The sequence below is a fragment of the Mytilus trossulus genome, chromosome 6 (assembly GCF_036588685.1).
Source record: "Mytilus trossulus isolate FHL-02 chromosome 6, PNRI_Mtr1.1.1.hap1, whole genome shotgun sequence".
In the NCBI taxonomy this organism is placed as follows: Eukaryota; Metazoa; Mollusca; class Bivalvia; order Mytilida; family Mytilidae; genus Mytilus; species Mytilus trossulus.
This window is the reverse complement of record NC_086378.1, coordinates 57,424,399-57,447,232: the sequence shown is the minus strand read 5'-3', so window position 1 is coordinate 57,447,232 and position 22,834 is coordinate 57,424,399. Positions and strand designations below refer to the sequence as shown.

General features: G+C 32.3%; 1 protein-coding gene across 1 annotated transcript in view; it reads left to right on the top strand.

Annotated features, from left to right (window-relative positions):
* The first annotated feature begins 766 nt into the window (after positions 1–766).
* The window catches only part of LOC134723577 (nephrin-like), a 28,676-nt gene continuing 6,608 nt past the window's right edge, over positions 767–22,834 (top strand). The window contains exons 1-7 of the mRNA XM_063587152.1: positions 767–927; positions 2,400–2,705; positions 4,887–5,153; positions 9,147–9,398; positions 10,808–11,092; positions 11,588–11,929; positions 18,431–18,724. Coding sequence (XP_063443222.1) covers positions 861–927; positions 2,400–2,705; positions 4,887–5,153; positions 9,147–9,398; positions 10,808–11,092; positions 11,588–11,929; positions 18,431–18,724 — 1,813 coding nt within the window. The 5' untranslated portion in view covers positions 767–860. The remainder of the gene's footprint in view (positions 928–2,399; positions 2,706–4,886; positions 5,154–9,146; positions 9,399–10,807; positions 11,093–11,587; positions 11,930–18,430; positions 18,725–22,834) is intronic.

Here is a 22,834-nt window from a genome sequence, read left to right as displayed (position 1 = left end):
AACAAGTGATCATCATATGTATAAGCAATAAACCATTAACATCAAATCCACATTTCCTCCATCACTGACAGAAAAGTATATTTTCATGACCTGGAATTACTGTATCTGCCACGGTAAGTTTCGGAAAGGTAAAAACATCATTCACTTAGTCTAGCAACAATTTTTATTACTGAAACGGTCAGTTTAAACTTAACAAATCTTGAAACTGGATTTATCGCATTTAAAAATGCTGATGCCTTTTCAGTTGTTCAGTATATGTTCAGTACAATAACAGAGCAATTAGAGGTCAGTTTTGGTTCAGATGCGTTCGGTCTAGTTGCGTTTATTATACTAAGTACACATCGGTTCATCGATACGATAATTTGCGAAAGTATTATAAAGTAAAAGCTAAATCTATCAATTTCAAAATATATATTTGTGCAGATTAATCTCTCTTTATTCAAGTTTAGGCTATTATTTTCAATACCTTGCTTTCTAAATTATATTCAGTTCCTTTCGTACGAAAAATAACTTTAAATTTGCTTTGTTCAATTGTCGAAAATGCCATATTTTTGAAAGTCAAATGAGCAGATAGGTTTGGAAAAATTTATTCTACAGGTTCCATGCAATGGTATTTTGATCCCACAACCTAATTAATTAAATATGCTATGCCATAGTTAGATGGGTATATTAAAGTCCTTAGCTATGCGTATTTGTTTAAAACGTAACACTGATATAAGGACGGAAGTTAGATTTGTTTAATATCCACTTGTGCTTAGAACAGGAAGAATAAGTCAATGATGAAACAATACGTGATATTTGAAAATTGAGTCTTTCAATATTTTATTCGTTTTTCGTTTCACAGTTCACTTGACAAATACATGATTGATAAAGAACACATATTGGCTGTTTTGTCATTTAAAATGTTGATTTTCATTTTAGTTGAAGGTAAGTTTGTTTTAAAAGATAAAACTATAGTTGAATTACAGTATATTGACTGATATTAGCTTGCGATTTATTTCTATGACTTCTTGAATATGTAAAATCTTATAAACTCTCTTATTGAAAGCTATCAATAAAATTGGAAAACTGCAAAAGTTAGGTTGATAATGGGTGAGCTCGAAACAAATTATCCACGAAAAAAAAGTTGGTTCACGGTTTCTGTATTACTTTATCCGGACTGGATAGAAAATATAATAGTATTATGTTCTTCCGTTTAATTGTTTCTTCTCCGCAAAGAAGTAAACTATTTTTTTCTCTCGAAATTAGAAGTTTGTTGCATTCAAATAAATCATCAGTTAATTATGCATTCGAGCCAATATGGTATTTATGAATGATCCTAAAACGATTATTTGAATTTTCTTCAAAATACTAATATCTATTGATAAGTCAACTAAAAGAAAGGCGAAACATACCAAATTGACACTGAAATGCCAAGTCGAAAACAAACCGAAAACACCATGTTTAGAAAAGAAAAACACAAACAACAGTACACAAAACATTAACCAAAAGGCTTAAGACTGAGAAACACGATCTCCACTACTGGGGTGAATTTGGTGCTACGGACGGGATGGCAGGTCCTGCTTCACATGTGAAACTTAGAAACATAACAAATGCAGAAATAATCTAGACATAATTTGAACCACATATACAGAGATAACGAACTGCACATTTTGTTTATTCATGTCACTTGTCAAATATGTTTCCCTCGAAATTTGTCATCGGAACTAAATATGATACGTTCACGATACTTTGAATCTATAAGGTCATCAAATGGTCTGAAATGTCAACTGGAGTATCTAGAATATGATATTACTAAGCAAAAATATCCACATAATGTAAGAGGTCATGAGACCACTCGTTAAACGTTGCTGTGATTATAAATGTGTACAAAAGTAGTGAGATAGGGGGATAACAATTACTAGGCGATGAGCAAAGATCTAACGGTAGCACAAGAAATCCTAGACATTTTAAAAAATGACAAGTCTGGCAATATTGTTACACATATAGCACAAATATCGTTCTAGCCAGATCCAATATATCTTGTGCGGAATTTAACATTTTTACTTATATATATGCTTTAAAGGGCACTTTGAATTTTCTATAGTATTTTATAGAATTTAACAAAATAGCAAAGTTAAGCAGAAATTGAAAAAAAAGATCGAAATAAAACATAAGTGACAATATAAATTATTATTCCGAGAGAACAAAAAGACAATGTTTGTGCTCTTCAAGTAGCTTTGTATACAAATTTGCCACTCAAATTGTTTGATTAGAACGCTAATGGTAGTGTCTTTGTAGACGAAAAACGCGTCTCGCTTACTACATCATAAGCCATGTATCGCGAACGTGAACTAATTTAACCAAGATCATAGTTGGTAGTCATTAGTTTTCAGTTTTCTCTGTTTCTTTACTTTCAGCTTTAATAGTACAAATAATAGAAAGTAACTCTTGTTACAGTAAAAATGGTAACAAAAATAACGTGTTTTCATGTAAAGGATGTACAGTTGTCCTTGATTGTGCACTCAACAAAACTGAAACCAAGCCCGTGTGGTCAGCTCTGAATAACCCAGCACTTATGAACAACAAAAGACTACAAGTTATTGAAAACTATAGTTCAAAATTGCAAGTATCACATTTAATAAAGTCCGACGAAGATACATACTGCTGCTATGCAATCCGCAGAAATGTTTCTGAACAGTACTGCACATGGTTGCAAATAATAGGTGAGTAAATTGAAAAAGAGATAGCCCTGAGTGTTCAACTATTTAATTGTGACTGTCAATACACATAGGGATTAAAATAGACTTGAAAATAATAAAGAGGGCTGAAGAGTTGTTCATTTAAACTGACGTATACAAACGCAATGACAAGAGGCTGAAGAAAAAACCTTCTGAGTAGAAATGTACAATAATTTATACTTGTAGTAATATAAGGCTAATGTTTTCAGTTTACAATAATATTTTGTATATTGTGCAATGGCAGAACCATTTAATGCAGTAATCATCTACTTGAATAATCGATCCATAATAAATTCTTTCAAAACACCCACAAGGAACAACACTTTAAACAAGTATATTGAAGACACTCTTGATCGTTCATTGATAATTTTTTATGGTATCAAAAAACTAGAAGCACTTACTTTAAAAACGATGGACTTGTTATATTGTTTGCATATCGATTATGGAATTCAGCTATATAACTTAACATTAGGTTATTAATATTAATTATCAAGTCACAGAACATTTTGGGGTGCCTTTCTTATGAACAAGAAATATACAAAAACTGATATGATCTTATTCATCTAATTGAAACTTTTTGATTTTCTTCATCAATTATTGACTGTATCATTTGTTTATACGGCAGACATTGTTGATAAATGAAACTTTGCATATAAATTTTATGCAATTCAAAGTGTATCATCGTAAACAATTGCTTTTAGTTCTATATTTATCTTTTCAATTACAATCAGTCTAATTGGATCATTAGCTTCTGTGGTCGTGCATTTTTATAAGTATTTTATTTTGCAAATCTTGTAAATCTTGTTAATGGTGGCTTTATTTGATTGTGATTGCACTCAATGGTTACAAATAGCAAAGTCTAAAAATGTTCTTTCCTTGTTTATTTCAAGTCTTGAAACCTTCTAACGGCAATCTCTCTTTCTCTATAATCAAATATCTGGCAGCTTTAAAGTAACCACAATTCTTGTCAACAAATACATGGAAGAAATTATAGAAAAAATAATACCATTAAAACGATTAAATATAAAAACCAATTGCTATATAATCATCATAATATTATCAACATGTACCTAGTATTTTATCTTACCTCCTATACATTTCTAGGAATGTGATTGGTTAAAAGCGCCCTCGTGGAGACCGTTCATATTTGATATAAGGTTAGTAGGGAGGCGGGGCTTATCTCATACACGGTTAGTAGTAGAGTTACGTCCCTTTATATTCCATGTAAGGTAGAACGGGGACGGGGCTTATTTCATACACGGTTATTAGAGGTGTTACGTCCCTTTATAAAAACAAAACGGTACTGAGAAAAAATCGTCAAGGTTTCAACAGACAAAGACATTGATGATTAAGATTGAAATAAATTCATTTAACACATTTAAACCTCACAAGTTGTTATTGTTGGTATCTGTTTTTATAGGATCAATGGAAGTAGTTTCTTAATGTAAACAGTATTGAGGACTTGTTCATTTTGATAGGTCTAAAATTCACACGTTAAGATAGTCGGTAAGATAAATTCGTTACATATTGTGCTAGTGACCTAATACAGTATATATGGGGTCAGTAAATTTCTTAGCACCTGTGATGATTCCCTGTTTATGGTGGGTATTGTGTTGCTCAGTCTTTAGTTTCTATGTTGTATGTTGTGCAAAGTTGTTTGGTTGGTCCTGTATATTTTTATGGCTTGATTTTGACTAATTATTTTTGAATTTGGTATCGTATTAATGTTTAAGTAACTGCATACTTTGAAAATTAATTATTATATTAAGGTTTTGCTGTTTGAATTAGCAAGAAATCAATTATGCTCGAAAAGTTCTAATATCTGTTTATCTTTTACATTTTCGTCTGTTGAAAAATGAGAATTTTTGCACATGGAAAGACCGATGCAAGATACAAGGTAACACCAGAAAACATTTGTCAAACACATTTTTCATGCATTTTGTATATGATATCCAGCGTCATGTTCGTTAATATTGTTCAATTACCAATTTTGAAAAAAAGTAATTTGTTATATTATGTACTCATTTCTTAGGTTACTGATAACATCTCTTCTAAAGTTTGAATGAAGATGAAATCCATAAGTTTCCTTCAATTCAACTGGTAAATAGCATTTACATTGGCATGTTTGTGCTTTTTATTTTTTTTGTTATGAATTTTTCATTTCAGAACTTGTTATACTGCCAAATGCCAACACGATAGTTGGTAATAGCGGTAGTACTTTTACTGTTACGTGTTCGATTAAGAATATTATTCCTGGAACAAAGAATATTTCGTGGATCAAAAATGGTGAAATTGTTAATTCGAGCACATCAAATACATTAAGTTTGACGTTTTCCCTCACAAAAGAAATTGACGAGCAGAATATAACATGCAGAGCAGTTATCGGTTGCATTGATTTGTCACTTGAGCGAGTCGTCAGATTCAATGTTACCTGTAAGTATGGCAAAGTATATAATCTGAAATATAAGACATGTATTTTTTTAAGTTATACACATTACGTATAACATCTCTAGTTGAATATACAATGTATAATGAAAAGAAGATGTGGTATGATTGCCATTTAGACAAGAGACCAAAATGACACAGAAATAAAATGTATATGTCACCGTACGGCCTTCATCAATGAGCAAAGCCCATACCACATAGTCAGCTATAAAAGACACCGAAATGACATTGTCAAACAAATGAATGAAACATGAATGTTTAGAAGTCAATTACAATGTTCCATGTTATAACTGTCTTTAATAAGACTTATGAATATAAGATTCATCCGGTATTAAGAGTTTCGTATTTTTGTCATCGTTTTTTACATAAACACGAATACAGTTGCCAAAATAATCACCATAGATCTGCAAAACGATGGGCTTTTGTGTGTTCTACACTTAAACAAATGGTAAAGAAACACATTCACCCTTGAAAACTAATTTCATGATTATCCTTAAAAGAAATAAGGAACTTTTTATATCTATATAAAACAAGCACCCCTCCCCCCCTAAAATTTGTTTGCCTTAAGTTAGTAATATTATTATTTAGTAACTTATGTATACATATATTTTTAAAAACAAAAAAAATGTCAGTTGTCACCTCTGAAACTAACAAAACCTTTGAATAGACTTATTATACCCCACGCAACGAGTTGCGGAGTGTATAATGTTTTTGACCCGTCCGTCCGTCAGTCCGTCCGTCAGTCCTGTTTCTTGTCATTGCAACTCCTCTCGAACCACACAACAGAATTTCACGAAACCTTTTCAGATTATAAGGACATACTATGTAGTTGTGCATATCGACGGGTAATTGCGAATTCAATTTTTTTCTTGGAGTAACGCCCCTTTGAGCTTGTTTACTTCAATGAACTACTGCAAACAGTTTGTCATCGCAACTCCTCTCAAACCACACAACAGAATTTCACGAAACCTTTTCAGATAATAAGGACATACTATGTAGTCGTGCATATCGACGGGAAATTGCGATTCAATTTTTTTTAGGAGTTACGCCCCTTTGAACTTATTTGCCTCAATGTACTTCTGCAACAGTTTGTCATCTCAACTCCTCTGAAACCACACAACAAAATTTCATGAAATTTTGTAGATAATAAGGACATACTATGTAGTTGTGCATATCGACGGGAAATTGCGATTCATTTTTTTTTGTAGGAGTTACGCCCCTTTGAACTTATTTGCTTTAATGTACTACTTCAACAGTTTGTCATCGCAACTTCTCTCAAACCACACAACAGAATTTCACGAAACCTTTTTAGATAATAAGGACATACTATGTAGTTGGCATATCGACGGGAAATTGCGATTCAATTTTTTTTTAGGAGTTATGCTCCTTTGAACTTATTCACTTTAATGTACTACTGCAACAGTTTGTCATCGCAACTCCTCTCAAACCACACAACAGAATTTCACGAAACTTTGTAGATAAAAAGGACATACTACGTACATGTGCATATCGACAGAAAATGACTATTCATTTTTTTTAGGAGTTACACCCCTTTGAACTTATTTGCTTCTATGTACATCTCCAACAGTTTGTCATCTCAACTCCTCTGAAACCACACAACAGAATTTCACGAATTTTTGTAGATAATAAGGACATACTACGTAGATGTGCATATCGACAGGAAATTACTATTCATTTTTTTTAGGAGTTACACCCCTTTGAACTTATTTGCCTCAATGTACTTCTGCAACAGTTTGTCATCTCAACTCCTCTGAAACCACACAACAGAATTTCATGAAATTTTGTAGATAATAAGGACATACTATTTAGATGTGCATATTGGCAGGAAATTAATTTTTCTTATAGAATTTATTTTTCTTGCACTTATTTAATTTCTCTAATGACAATGTGGGGACGTGGGGTATGTGAGCGTGCTCACTAAGGTTATTTAATTAAAAAGGGATATAGTTACGATACTGTTGTCGGGTCATTAAAGATTGCATATTTTGGCTTTAATATTGATTCACTTATAGGGTCTTTGCATCGGAACTAAACACATTTATTTCTAAAAAGCAGTTGTTGTCATGACACGGGCTATGTTCTTCTCATATATTTTATGATAGTATAATACTAAACCCCCGATGAGAGTGATTGTGCCTGATATTCATATGATGAAGACATAATCTTTCAATCAGTTTAATTGAGGTCTGGAGCTGGCATGTCAATTAACTGCTAGTAGTCTGTTGTTATTTATGTATTATTGTTATTTTATTTATTTTATTTTTGTTACATCTTTTGAGATCGGACTCGAACTTCTCTTGAACTGAATTTTGATGTGCGTATTGTTATGCGTTTACTTTTCTACATTGGCTAGAGGTATAGGGGAAGGGTTGAGATCTCCTAAACATGTTTAACCCCGTCGCAATTTTGCGCCTGTAACAAGTCAGGAGCCTCTGGCCTTTGTTAGTCATGTATAATTTTTAATTTTAGTTTCTTGTCTATAATTCGGAGTTTAGTATGACGTCCATTATCACTGTTCTAGTATACATATTTTTAGGGACCAGCTGAAGGACACGTACGGGTGCGGGAATTCTAGCTACATTGAAGACCCATTGGTGGCCTTCGGCTGTTGTCTGCTCTATGGTCCCGTTGTTGTCGCTTTGACATATTCACCATTTCCTTTCTCAATTTTATTAATCATTAAAACTATACATAAATTATACGGGTAAGGAGTACCTGATGAGATTGCCTTGGTTTAAAGTCTTAACCGAAACACCAGGTGAATCAAATAATAATAGACTAGACATGTGATTATCATCATTTGAATCTATGAAAAAAATCAATTAATAAAACATTCATCTGTACCAAAATGGATCAATTAAACCTCTACATGTTTTTTTTGGATTGGTTCAGAACACGTATTATATTACGAAGTAGGCTATCGCAGAAAAAACGAGTTAAGCACTTTGCAAATGTGTGGATTAAGCCCTCTGTTGTTGACAGGGTTAGGATGTCATGGCGATTTTCTCTCTTTACATGCATAATTTTATTTGCTTTATTTGTCACAACCGTGGCGTGAACAAACTTGTAGCCAAAACAAGTTTGTTTGAAGTGCTTTTTTTTTTAGAAAATATAATCCCTATACTAAATATAAAGAATACCCTAAAACTTTATCCAAACCATATCATTAACAAGTAACACACGATTGTTTTTTCCTATTTATTTCCTATATAAGTTTGGTTTTCTGTTTAATTGAACCAAAAGTTGTGTACGTAGAAGGAGGTTTTGCTAATCACAATAGGAATAGACATATGATTGGAAAGAAAAATCAAATGAGTGTAGAGATAGTATGATTCCTTCGTTTCAGATTAAACACACATATAACATCATGATGAACGCAGTAAAAGTAAGGCATTTTTATATTTGTATATTATCAAACCCTCTTTTCTTCGACTTCATCTACTTTTGAATTTTAAACTTGCTTTTTGTGAATTCAATATACAATTCATTTATGATCTTGCCGAAATGTATTTTTGAAAGGAATCCGTATCTATACTGAGATATCCCTTAGTCATTTGTTTAGTACAAGTACCATTGAACATTTCGACCAAATCAGTATCCATGAAAAAAATAAAATCACAAAAATACGGAACTTAGAGGAAAATCGATTCGGAAAGTCCATAATCACATGGCAAAATCAAATAACAAAACACATCAAAAACGAATGGACAAGAACTGTCATATTCCTGACTTGGTACAGGCATTTTCAAATGTAGAAAATGGTGGATTAAACCTGGTAACCCTCTCACTTAAATGACAGTCTCATCAAATTCTGTTATATTTACATTGATGCGTTAAATAAACAAAATATGGGAACATCAGTCATCATCATATAGCAATTTTATATGGCACAATTTAACAGAACACAAAAACATCTACTATCTACGAACACATTGAATTTACTTGTTTCGTCTCTTTTAGATCCACCTATTGTGAAAGTAACAGCTTTGCCGTCATCAGAATTAAATGAAAAGGATAACCTCAGTCTTTCCTGCATATATGACTCGAATCCGTTTCCAAGCTATATTACATGGACAAAAAATCAAAATAACATTTCACATGATGCGGAATACACGAAAATAAATATATCAAGAGACGAAAATGGTTTGTACGTTTGCAATGTGTCGAATTCAATTGGATATGGAGTTGCCAAAGTGCAAATACGTGTCTTCTGTAAGTCTTTTACATCATGATATCATTTAAAAAAATATTATATTATCATGTATTTTCGTGAACACTAACTGCAATGTACCTAAAATTACTTTAAAAACAAAAGACTCGGCAACACGAGCACCAACAACAGCTCCAGATTAACCAAGTGCCAATATGATAGTTACAAGTAAAACCATCTACACTTTTTATAAATCTTTGTGTCATTAAATATTTTGTTTACCTATATAAGTAAATTGATGTAATTTCTTCATGCATACGAGTACATATTCTGGTATTGCCAAACTTAACGGTACAATCAATTTCTTCTGGTATGCCTTTTGATACTTATTCGGTATTCAAGAGAGCTTGCACTTCTACTCAGACTTTGTAAAACGTCACCAGTGTCTGAGCAGAAAGTCCTCTTTGTGAAAATGTTCATCGGAAGGTACCAAGTTATTGTTGATCAATATTCGGTATCAACTTCACAAACAATACATGATGGTCTTACATGGTGTTAAGATTCTACGTACTTACGTTGTTAATCATCTTATATTGTTCTTCTATTTGTCTTGGTAAATATCAATTTTACTGTGTTTTATTTACATGTATCTAACGTGGCTCGGTAGTTATGTATCCCGTCAATGTGTTGTTTGCATTATCTTTCATTTTTGCTAATATGCTTTGTCCGTGTGACTTTTTTGTTTTTTGATACATATGAATTGAGTCGACTTTTAAATATCGCGCCATTATGTTATTGTTCTATTATGAATTTTTGCATACTTTGAATGACAAAATTATTTTATAAATCTACCTGTGTGACTTTTACATTCTGACGTCATACACGCGATTCTACACCAGCGTTGATGTTAATTTAGCCATTTACTCACAGGATAATTTATATGTTTTTGTGCCTTTTTTTAATATTTGTTTTTGTTATGATTGCGATTGTGACAAGGTGATAACTATTTGCACAATTTTACCTATTAACATCTCGCGTTCTGGAGAAGAATATAGTGACGAGGGTTACGACTATGTTATAGTATAGGGTTATTGCATGAATATTGGGGAATATTGTCCAGAGTAGAACTGTTTATTGCACGAGCTTGCGAGTGCTTTATTTATTCTACGAGGGACAATATTCCTCAATATTCATGCAGTAACCCTTTTATTGTATTGCAATATAATTTATGAAAGTAAATATTTGTTTAAACTAAGATTTTGTAGTTGACGTCATGAACTTTGAATATTTAATATTGGAATTTATTGCATCTTAACTTTTGGTTACTTTCTGTGGGAAATATTATATTGCTATGCAATAATATGTTTATGTTATATTAAAATATATGTTCATACGTCTGAGTGAGATTGGAAATGTGACACCATACATGGAGAATATATAGAGGAGTGAATTGGATTCTTATATCTTTTAGATCCCCCAATGGTTGCTGTAGAACAACTGCAGAATGGCTCACTATTCTGCAATGTATCTGGAGTTCCAAATAATTATATATTTTCCAAATGGGAACACAGATCTTCAAATGGTGATTATTTGCACGAACTCGATGATAATGCATCACGTTTGCTTACTATTGACGTACAAAGTGACAAACCGATTTACACCTCTGATGGCCGGTACTATTGTGGAGTTAGCAATGGAATTCCAGACAAACACAATATTACTTTGCAAACTGGATTTATAGATATTTATCTCCCTGGTAATATTATTAACTGATATTTTTGGCACTATTACTTAACAGCTAACCTGCCATTAGGGAAAAAGCTTATATTAAAATTCGTTACTTAAATAAGTTCATATTTGTCTTTTTAAAAATGTCAAGTCTTCAGTTCCATATTTTAAAAAAGCTTAAAGGTATGTGGCAACATCACCGTGTTATAAACCTTGTATTTTGAGAAGGGGATATCAATCAACACTTTTGTTTTCTTTCAATTTCCATTTAACTAGTACATATTTTTATATCCAGCATGAGAAGCCCGCCTGAGGGTAATGTATTATATTGTTGTTTTAAAGACCGGTTGGAGGCCTTGTGATAATTATGATGTTTGGCCGGATTGTTAAACACATTCCCTATTTTCATTGATAATTAAGTATAATTACTTATATTCCTATTATACTAAAATTATGATATCTGGCCAGCTTGAATACTAGTCAATATCTTAAAGTTCTCAACACTGACTTATCTGTTTTGCAGGAAAACCTCAATGCTGTTTTCAAACATGCAAAATAGAAGATAATATACTTTGGAACAGTTCTGATTCAGTCATCATAACTTTCGACGTATATAGCTTTCATATAACACATTTCGATTGGTACAGGGGAAACCATAGTCTAAATCAGACTTTGGAATACGAATTTACAACAAACCCATCGATAACCTCCGTATCCATAAACGGGGTTTTGGTTAGTCTAAATACAACAAAAATGTCACTGAAGATATCAAATCTGACAGAAGCTCATTTCAAAACTAAGTATACATTATATATTTATAATGAGCATGGGGATTCAAGCTGCTCGGTTTTATTACCGGAAGGCCGTAAGTTATTTATGTATAAATAATGTTGAACTAACATAGAAGTATTGAATAATTGTTTTTTTGTTTTCTGTGGTTGTAAAATATTTCAAACATAAAAACAATTTGTTAAAAACAACGTAAAATCAAATAAAAACGGAGTATCATTACTGGTCATATATAGGATTATATGAAAAACAAGCTGGATTTACAAATAATTTGGCATTACTGAACTACCGTTCTACATGTTATGTGTCGAAATGCGCATTTGTTGCATACCAACTGATACCGCTAATTTTATTATGACCTAAAATGAGACAGTTTGTATTTGAAAAACATCCGTTTAAATTATTGAAAGCATAAAATATTGCATCTTGACGTAAATAAGTAATTTCTCATTGGTTTATCTTATACCAATAAATGAATAAAATTGAGAATGGAAATGGGGAGTGTGTCAAAGAGACCATATAAAAAAACATCAGCAGAAGGTCACCGACAGGTCTTCAATGTAGCGAGAAATTCCCGCACCCGGAGGCGTCCTTCAGCTGGCCCCTAAACAAATATATACTAGTTCAGTGACAATGAACGCCATACTAATTTCCAAATTGTACACAAGAAACTAAAAATTAAAATAATACAAGACTAACAAAGGCCAGAGGCTCCTGACTTGGGACAGGCGCACAAATGCGGCGGAGTTAAACATGTTTGTGAGATCTCCCCCTATACCTCTAGTCAATGTAGACCTCCCCCTATACCTCCCCCTATGTAGACCTCCTCCTATACCTCTAGTCAATGTAGAAAAGTAAACGCATAACAATACGCACATTAAAATTCAGTTCAAGAGAAGTCCGAGTCTGATGTCAGAAGATGTAACCAAAGAAAATGAACAAAATGACAATAATACATAAATAACAACAGACTACTAGCAGTTAACTGACATGCCATCTCCAGACTTCAATTAAACTGACTGAAAGATTATGATTTCATCATATGAGCATTAGGCACAATCCTTCCCTTTAGGGGTTTGTATCATACCATCATAACATATATGAGAAGAACATAATCCGTGTCATGCCAAAAACTGTTTTTTGAATAAATGGTTTTAGTTCCGATGCAAATAACCTATATGTGAATCAATATTAACGCCAAAATATGCAATCTTTAATGACCTGACAACAGTATCGTGACTATATAAAATTGAGAATGGAAATGGGGAATGTGTCAAAGAGACAACAACCCGACCAAATAAAAAACAACAGCAGAAGGTCACCAACAGGTCTGCAATGTAGCGAGAAATTCCCGCAACCGGAGGCGTCCTTCAGCTGGCCCCTAAACAAATATATACTAGTTCAGTGATAATGAACGCCATACTAATTTCCAAATTGTACACAAGAAACTAATATAAAAAAAATACAAGACTAACAAAGGCCAGAGGCTCCTGACTTGGGACAGGCGCAAAAATGCGGCGGGGTTAAACATGTTTGTGAGATCTCAACCCTCCCCCTATACCTCAAACCAATGCAGAAAAATAAACGCATAACAATACGCACATTAAAATTCAGTTCAAGAGAAGTCCGAGTCTGATGTCAAAAGATGTAACCAAAAGATGTATATCCCTTCTAAATAAGTCTATTCAAAGGTTTTGTTAGTTTCTGAAGTGAATACTGACACCTTTGTGCTTTATAAAGAATATTTCCATAAAGCATTGGATGTGAAATACCTGAACGTATAAGAAGTCTGCATGTTGAGCTATATTTACGAATGATGTCCTTATACCGATGATAAAATTTAGTAAATGTTTTGACTAGTTTGTTAACGTTATTTCGAAAACCCTGATGTAATAATTTTTCAGTAATACATAAATTTCTCTCGTTAAAATCTAAAATTTTGTTACATACACGAGCGAACCGTACAAGTTAAGATATATAAACACCGTAAGATGGTGACAAGGGAACGTCACAATCTAAAAATGGATAATTAACGATAGGAAATGAATTTTAGTATTCAGCTTTCCGTTAGTGACATAGATATCAAGATCGAGGAAAGGGCAGTGGTCATTGTTAGTATTAGCTTTATTTAAAGTAAGTTCAACAGGATAAATTTCGTTAATATACATACTGAAGTCGTCATTATTGAGAGCCAAAATATCATCCGAATATCTAAAAGTACTATTAAATTTGTTTATCAGATGTTGTTTCGATGGGTCTCGGCTTATTTTTGTCATAAATTGTAACTCATAGCAATACAAAAACAGGTCCGCAATAAGTGGTGCACAGTTTGTCCCTATTAGAATTCCGATAACCTGACGATATACGGAATCCCCAAAGCGAACAAAAATGTTATCTAGTAAACTTTAAAGGGCATATAAAGTATCAAAACATGTCAAATTGACATACTTTTTTTGTTTATTGCTACTAAAAAATGATCTTAAAGAGTTTTGACATATATATTCACATTCTGACTTTTTAAATGCCCATTTAATTAGGTGTGTGAATTTTTTCTTAATGAAAATGTGAGGCAATGTGGTATACAGGGTAGAAAAATCAAGACTTTGAACAGATTCAAAATCACCAATATAAGCTTGCAATTTATCAAGTACTTCCAACGAGTTCTTTACACTCCAAAAGTAATTAATTCCACTATTTTCGAAGGCCTTATTTGAACAATTTATTTTCAGGTTTTTAATTGTACCAAGTGTGCTGGTAAGAAGAATAGACAATTTAGTAGTGGAACAATGGCTTGAAAACGAAATAAATCTATATTTGTAAGGTGTTTTGTACGTGTAGCTTCGGAAGCCAATACATAGTTGGGACTTTCATTGTATTTGGCTCTGCTTGTAAAGCGGTAGCTAAAAGTTTATGTTGGTTACAGATGTCGTTTTCTGAAAATGGAGTCAGTTGGAATGTTGGTGAATTGGTGATTTTTTTTCAGAACCTCAATGTAAAATTTACGTCAAACAATAATAATATTATTAGCAGCTTTATCGGCGGGGGCAAAAACAAATTTCTTGGCTAGTTCCTTTAGTTAATGTTTGATACGAGAAATAGGTTTATTGTGCTTATTGTTAATAGTAAAATGTTCTTTAAAATGTTGAATACGTATATCAACTATCTTCATTACTGAATTAAAAAAAGAGTCCAAAGATTTTTTGTCAGCTTTTTCCAGTTTTATCCATTTCATACAGTAAGTATGGAGTGAGTCGTGGATGATATTACGACACTCATTCCAATTAATAATTGACGGGGGACGATATTTAGTTCCTTTACTGAGGAATGATTTTAACTCGCGGTCTTGAACGATGTTAAGATCCCCTGTAATAACATGGGAAATGGGTCCATTAATATATATTCGGAATAACTACAATTACATGAAGAAGGTGTATTTTCACTGATACTAACATCTTTACACAATTGACTATAATTAAACACAAATTTCCGTGTAGATTTCTGGTAAATATAACAAATAAGAGGTCGCTCAGTATTGTCAAAATATCCAGGAATTTGTTCTTTAACAGAATGGTCGTTAAATATACCGGCAATATTTACAAAATCAAAACCTTTATTGGCATAATTTATTTTAATAAAATGTTTTTTATGATCATCGGGGCGATCAATTTTTGGAAATAGTTTAGAATAACAATAAGCCATAATAATTTGAACAATTTCATACTTAGGACTGCTATATGAAATTGTGTTGCAATCCTCCAAAATGTTATTTAACTTATTAACCGGTAATGAACAGAGTTAAGTTAACAGATAATGTCTGCCGTTGTTTTTTGAAATAGAAATTAGGTCCGAAATATTGGTATGATTGGTTCGAAATTTTCTTTGATTGTGATTTGTTCTACGACCGTGAGAACGGTTTTGACTAACAGTTTAAGAAACTATATCCAAAATGTTAACGGAATCGGTTCTAGATATATTATCAATTCCCATGATATTATCATTAAGACCGAGAGGGTAGAATGTCTGTACTTTTTTAATCCAACTTAGTTCAATTATTTTCCGTGATCGTACAAATTTGAATGAGATTCTCCAGGCTGCCTATTAACTACTTCTAAAAGTTGAACTGCTAAATATTTAATAGGATGGTTGTGCTTCTTAAGGTGTTGATAAATGATATTGGGTCTTTTAAAATGATACAGATCTTCGTTTAGATAAATATCGTCCAGTTTCACCTACGTACTGAATACCACATCCCGGTTTGTTTCATGTGAGTAAATAAATAATACGGTTTGTTTTTCAAGTTAAATCAGTTTCAAAATTCAAAGAAAATGTGCGACCATTAAACGTGGGCCTTACCGTATTGTTGGTGGAAAGACGGGGACATGTAAGTTATTTTTTTGGAATGAAATTTATCGATAGAAGGGTAACCACGATTTTTATTGTTAAAAATGATAGCGATGGTAGTATTCTAGATAACCGATTTTGAAAATTGAGACGTGTAGATACCCTTTGAACAAGTTTAGTATTTTCAAATATGTTTCCGTTTCTAAGCTTCATGATTGTTTTTGTTAGTGAATGAATTTATAATAATGGAGCAAGGACTGGCATCCAGAATATGAAACAGCATAATAATTTAAGTTATGTAAAATTGATAAATTTGTTCGGCTAAAAATGTCAAACGCTATCAGTATTAATTACCCGTAAATAGTAGAATTCGTCTGAATATTGAAATACTTTTTGATAAATATTCCTTAAGTAATGAACTAGAGCCGTTCTTGCTCGGACACACACTCCATAATCTAGTATATTATAAGAGCATAAACTTGAAGCATGGGGAGGCACTCTACTGCCTCCACACGGCACTAAAGACAAACTCTGTAAAAAATAAAATGGAAAATGGAAATGGGGAATGTGTCAAAAAGACAACAACCCGACCATAGAAAAAATCATTAGCAGAAGGTCACCGACAGGTCTTCAATGTAGCGAGAAATTCCCGCACCCGGAGGCGTCCTTCAGCTGGCCCCTAAACAAATATATACTAGTTCAGTGATAATGAACGCCATACTAATTTCCAAATTGTACACAAGAAACTAAAATTAAAATATTACAAGACTAACAAAGGCAAGAGGCTCCTGACTTGGGACAGGCGCAAAAATGCGGCGGGGTTAAACATGTTTGTGAGATCTCAACCCTCCCCTTATATATCTAGCCAATGTAGAAAAGTAAACGCATAACAATACGCACATTAAAATTCAGTTCAAGAGTCTGATGTCAAAGATGTAACCAAAGAAAATGAACAAAATGACAATAATACATAAATAACAATAGACTACTAGCAGTTAACTGACATGTTTGGATATCATGTGTATCACGGCATTCATTGCAGAAAACAGGTGCATCTGGTTTTTATGCCCCACCTACGATAGTAGAGGGGCATTATGTTTTCCGGTCTGTGCGTCCGTTCGTTCGTTCATTCGTCCGTTCGTTCGTCCGTCTGTTACACTTCAGGTTAAAGTTTTTGGTCAAGGTAGTTTTTGATGAAGTTAAAGTTCAATCGACTTCAAACTTAGTAGACATGTTCCCTTTGAAATTTCAAATTTCAATGCCAAACTAGAGTTTTTACCCCAATTTCACGGTCCGCTGAACATAGAAAATGATAGTGCGAGTGGGGCATCCTTGTACTGTGGACACATTCATGTTGTTTAATATTTCAGATAGTATTTGATCGATCTATTTTTACAATGATCTTGTATTTTTTTTTAATAGATTTCGATTGCTCACGGTTTTCTTTCATTAGATCCCAAACATCATACTACGTAATAGCAAATACTTGTACATTTTGCTAAATTAATAAGTAAAAACAAGATTTCTATGAAAATATGCATAAACTGCAATAAATCATTTTAAATAAATGTGCAAATGCTAAAGACAAAATGAAGACAAATCCAAATGAGACCAACACGCAACATTACTTTAACTGCCCTCTAGGCCAACAATATAAATTAAAAGTTATCAACGTAATATACAGGCATTAGTTTGTTCCTCGATACTTCAACCCTTTATCTCAATGTGTTTTGTTTTTTTGGGGTTTGGTTGGGTTTTTTTTTTGTGGGGGGTTGGGATATTTTCTAGTAAACTTATATAGTGCATGCTGAATGTTAAAAGCCGTCGAGCATTCCATTTTGAGTCAAGTTCTACTTATACATCAATAGATATAGGAAGATGTGGTGTGAGTGCCAATGACACAACTCTCCATCCAAGTAACAATTTAAAAAGTAAACCATTATAAGTTAAAATACGGCCTTCAAGACGGAGCCATGGCTCAAAAGCATGGACAACCTTACTCATTATGAGAAAAATAATCAATTCCCCCTTTTAATGTACATCATCCATGTTTTTGTTGTCATTATATGATCACAGTGCAATTTATCACTCTGAATATAGTGTTGGCTGTGACGAAACTATGATAAAAAAAATACAATCAAGTCTACCATAGATGGTGCATCATTGTAGTATTTAATATGTGAATATTGTATGCATTTTGATTGAATCAACATCGATTTATATTTTTAAAATAAAGGTGTGCCAGCAAAACCTGAAAAGTTTAAAGTAAAGCCACTAATAGGCAGTTTTCAAGTCAGTTGGAAGCCTGAAAAGAGTGGAAACCTTCATCAACATTTTATAATTGCATACAGACCAGTGCTGGGCTTAAATTGGACAAGAGTTGAACATTTGTCAAATAAAGGACGCCAGACAGTTCAAGGTCTCCACGAGAATATGAAGTATATCATATATATGTATGCACAAAATGATATAGGAAAAAGTGATGACACACTCAGTGTGACAATTCAAACACTTCAATCAAATACAATTAGTAAGTGTTTCCTTTTATAGTATTCATTGTGTTATTCCCCAATACTTGACCGATTATTTTGATTTCATTATTCATAAGCTAATAGGAGGAGATTATTTAGAATATCCAAAAATGCAATATTTTTCATGTCAGGGGTAATATATAATCTTGATTACCGTTACCGCATTTAAAAAGTCAGAAGGCGAATATATATGTACAAACTCTTTTAGGTCAATTTTTAAAAACAATAAAACAAAAGAACTATGTCAATTTGACATGCTTAAATGCTTTGATAATATAACTGCCCTTGAATTTTAACTAGATAACACCGTTTGCTCTGGAGATTCTGTATATCAAAAATTTATTGGAAATCGAATGGGAACTAACTGTGCACCACTTATTGTGAAAATGTTTCTGTATTGTTTTGAGATACAATTGGTGATAAAATTTAGCAAAGATCCATCGAAACAACATCTGAAAATAACACTTACTAAGAAATATATCCTGTTGAATTAAATTAAAATAAAGCTAACACTAACAATGGCTCTTTCCTCGATCTTGATATTTATATCATTAAAGGGAAGCTTAATACAAACATATTATGATAAACAATGATTTTTTTATTTCCTATCGTTGATTATCAATTTTTAGATGGTGAAGTTCCATTGTCATTGTCTTATGGTGTTTACATATCTCAATTTGTACCATTCCCTTGTGTATGTAACAATTTATTAGACTTTGAACGACAGAAATATAGTTAAGGAATGACTGTAATATATTTTCTGTCTATAAAGAAATAACATACAAAATATGGTGCACACTGAATAACGCGCGTAGCGCGTTATTTAACAGTGTGTTATTTCGAATAGACAGAAAAAAATATTACAGTCATTTCTTATAATTTAATTCTAAATTCCATTTTAAACCATAGAAAACCATGAAAAAACGTTGATGACGTCACGGCCACACGACTAAATTATGTCTATGGGCTCATAACAAAATAACGTCAGCCAATCAGAAGACGTGTTGCATCCAAAATTGAATTATATATATATATATATATATATATTACTGAAAAATTATTACACCAAGGTTTTCGATGTCACAAACTAGTCAAAACATTTACTAAATTGTATCATCGGTAAAAAGACACCATTCATAAATATAAAGTGACATTAAGCGTTCAGGTATTTCACCTTCAATCTTCTATGGTAATATTATTTACAAAACACAATCATGACTCAGCATTCACCTAAAAAACTAACAACCTTTTAGGATGTTTGCTTGACATGTTTGAGAATTTTTGTCAGATTTTCGGAATTCTCTGGCTTTACTGAGTTCAGTGCCTTAAAACTAGGAATGGCAACGAGTATTCGAGTACTCGAGTAAGTACAATTTTAGTAACCGAATACTAGTTTGCATGTTATACATTTGGAGATATTTTCACTCCCTTTAGTAATTCTGTTAAAATATCCCCTTCGTAATACTAAATAATTACATTAGATGTATGTTTCATTATAATACGTTATTCTGATTGGCTAACTAGCAATATCGTGATATTCCTTAATCAATTGGATTACACCATGCAACTTTTCATTCATGATGACACGAGGTTCCACAATAAAGTACACAGTTAAATGAAATAAAAACTTGATAAAAGACGTGTTTTCATGATCCTATAGGTAAAAATGTAATTATAAGTATTGAATGCTTTTGTTTGTAACTTTATAGGGTTGTAAAAGCGTTGACCGTGCGCACATTTTAAGTATGAAGCGCTTCCGCGCTTCATACAAAATGTACTTCGGTCAACGCTTTTACAGCCCAATAAATTTACAAAAGAGCATTCAATTCTTAAATAAAATCAATTAACAACCTAAAGATGTGTATACTGATGATACTATTTGTTACATTGTACATAAAAGATTAATTGTACAAGAAGAAAAAATAGTACCCAAATGTCCTCTCCTTCAACTTGTGCCATAAATAAAAGTAAAACAGTCTTTTGTTTGAAAATGATGACCAGATCATATTTCTAAACAAGAACAAAATCAAAGTGACCTGCTCTGAACCCTACGCAACAGGTCAGGGAAATTTGTAACGGTGTTTGTACACGGATTAACACTTTCATGAATTATAGTTCATCACAAGCCGTAAAAACTTACCTTTCAATTTTAATCAAGACAAATAGACAAGACAAATACTTTATTAGAGTCTCACCTCAAAATTGACATACATTTATACATTAATAAAATAACAATAATATTTAAAACAACATGAGCCACTCTAAAAAGAGTTACGAGAGACTATAAAATTTCTAAAAAAACACATTATTATCAACAATTATATAAAATACCTTTTTATCAAGACTTCTATGTAAACGTGATAAGAATGAGATGTTCATAACAATTATTTAATAACTCTGTTTTTGAAACTTAACTGTACCTGTTTAATTTACAATTTTAAGAAAGTGCGAAGGCGACATTCAAACCCAAAATCGAAAAAAACAAACAAACAAAAGTGTAAGAAAAAAACCCACAGAAAAGAAAATGTAAGACTGAGCAACAAGAAAAAAGCACAAGTAATAAGAAGTCCAATATTGTTGTTGACAAATTAATGGACAAGTCGTAAAATAAAATATATCAACTACTTTGTCAGACTTTATATGCAAATATATTTGATTTCATAAGAATTCGGTTCATGAAAACGTACACAAACAATATTTGTTATTATAATAGGTTCTAATGCATCGTTCACACGGACATTTCATTCGAATTGAATGCGAATCGAATTCGCTTATCGCGTTCACACACTCTTCTTTTTTTAATTCGAATTGATTCGAATTAACTAATACGAATTAGTTAATTCGCATTAGAAATACGCTTTTGTTAACACGAATTAAAAGTGAACCTCGTTTGGACGGTAAAGCGAATTGACGCGCATTGAAATTCTAATTAGAATTGACGTAAGGACGTAAAACATTTCGAATTCGAATTAAACTAATTCGAATTAGTTAATGCGAATCGATTCGATTTACGTGTGAACTCAGCATAAGAAGAAACGGCGGTCGCTTATTCATTATTTACTTCACACAAACGCAGACTGAGGATAAAGCTATGATGATGATGTTTGAAGTACGTTTGTCCTTCGTTAATATGTTTATAAAAGGTAATACAGTCCGTAACAGAGTAGTGATCGAATTCGCGTTTCTTTACCGTCAGAATAAGTTACGTCATCGACAAACTTATTTTAGAAGTGACCTAATTTAATTTTCTTCATCGTCAAAATATTTCATGTCCAGGGTGTAAGTTTTCATTGTTTTAGTCGAAGGTTTTTTCTTTATATCGTCTATAATCTCTATACTTTCGTTTCCATGAAAAGGCAAATATAGCTTACGTTTACATACAACAAGAACGAATTACACTGTACATGCTGTAGTTTATACATTGTTTCTTTGAAAGTTGTTATAAAGAATTATATGCATCACTGTATCCAGGTTCATTTAATTTCAGAATTCATTGATTATTTATTATACACTGCTTGCACTGTGAATATTTATGGGATTCAACACTGTAATAGTTTTTCTTTCGTCTGATACAGAATACCCCATATCTTTTCTTTTTCATACCTATCTGTTTATTATGTCCCCGGGATTATGTCAATCATACATTGTTGCAATACCGACATATAAAAAAGAAGATGTGGTATTATTGCTAATGAGACAACTATCCACAAAAAGACTTAAATGACACAAACATTAACAACTATAGGTAACTGCACGGTTATGCTTGTACTTTATCACAGTAAAAACTGAAATAAATTTCTTTAAAATCGAAGCAAAAAATACAAATGTACCCTTTAACATTTCAAATGTTAAAGACAAAATTGGTCTTTATCTTAAGTTATTGACGAATATTTGAAATTTAAAGCTCTATAAGATGTGATGTATGGTATTTCATTTTATCATTGGTAATGATCCATATCTGGCAGAGAAGAAATATTCATAATTCTCAGAAAGTTTTCGTAAATATTGTTAGAAACCACTAATCGTTCCAACAATCAAGACAACAGAGACAAACAGGGAAGAAAATATGAAAATGAAAAGATATGACTTAAGTGTTAGCATGTTCAGGG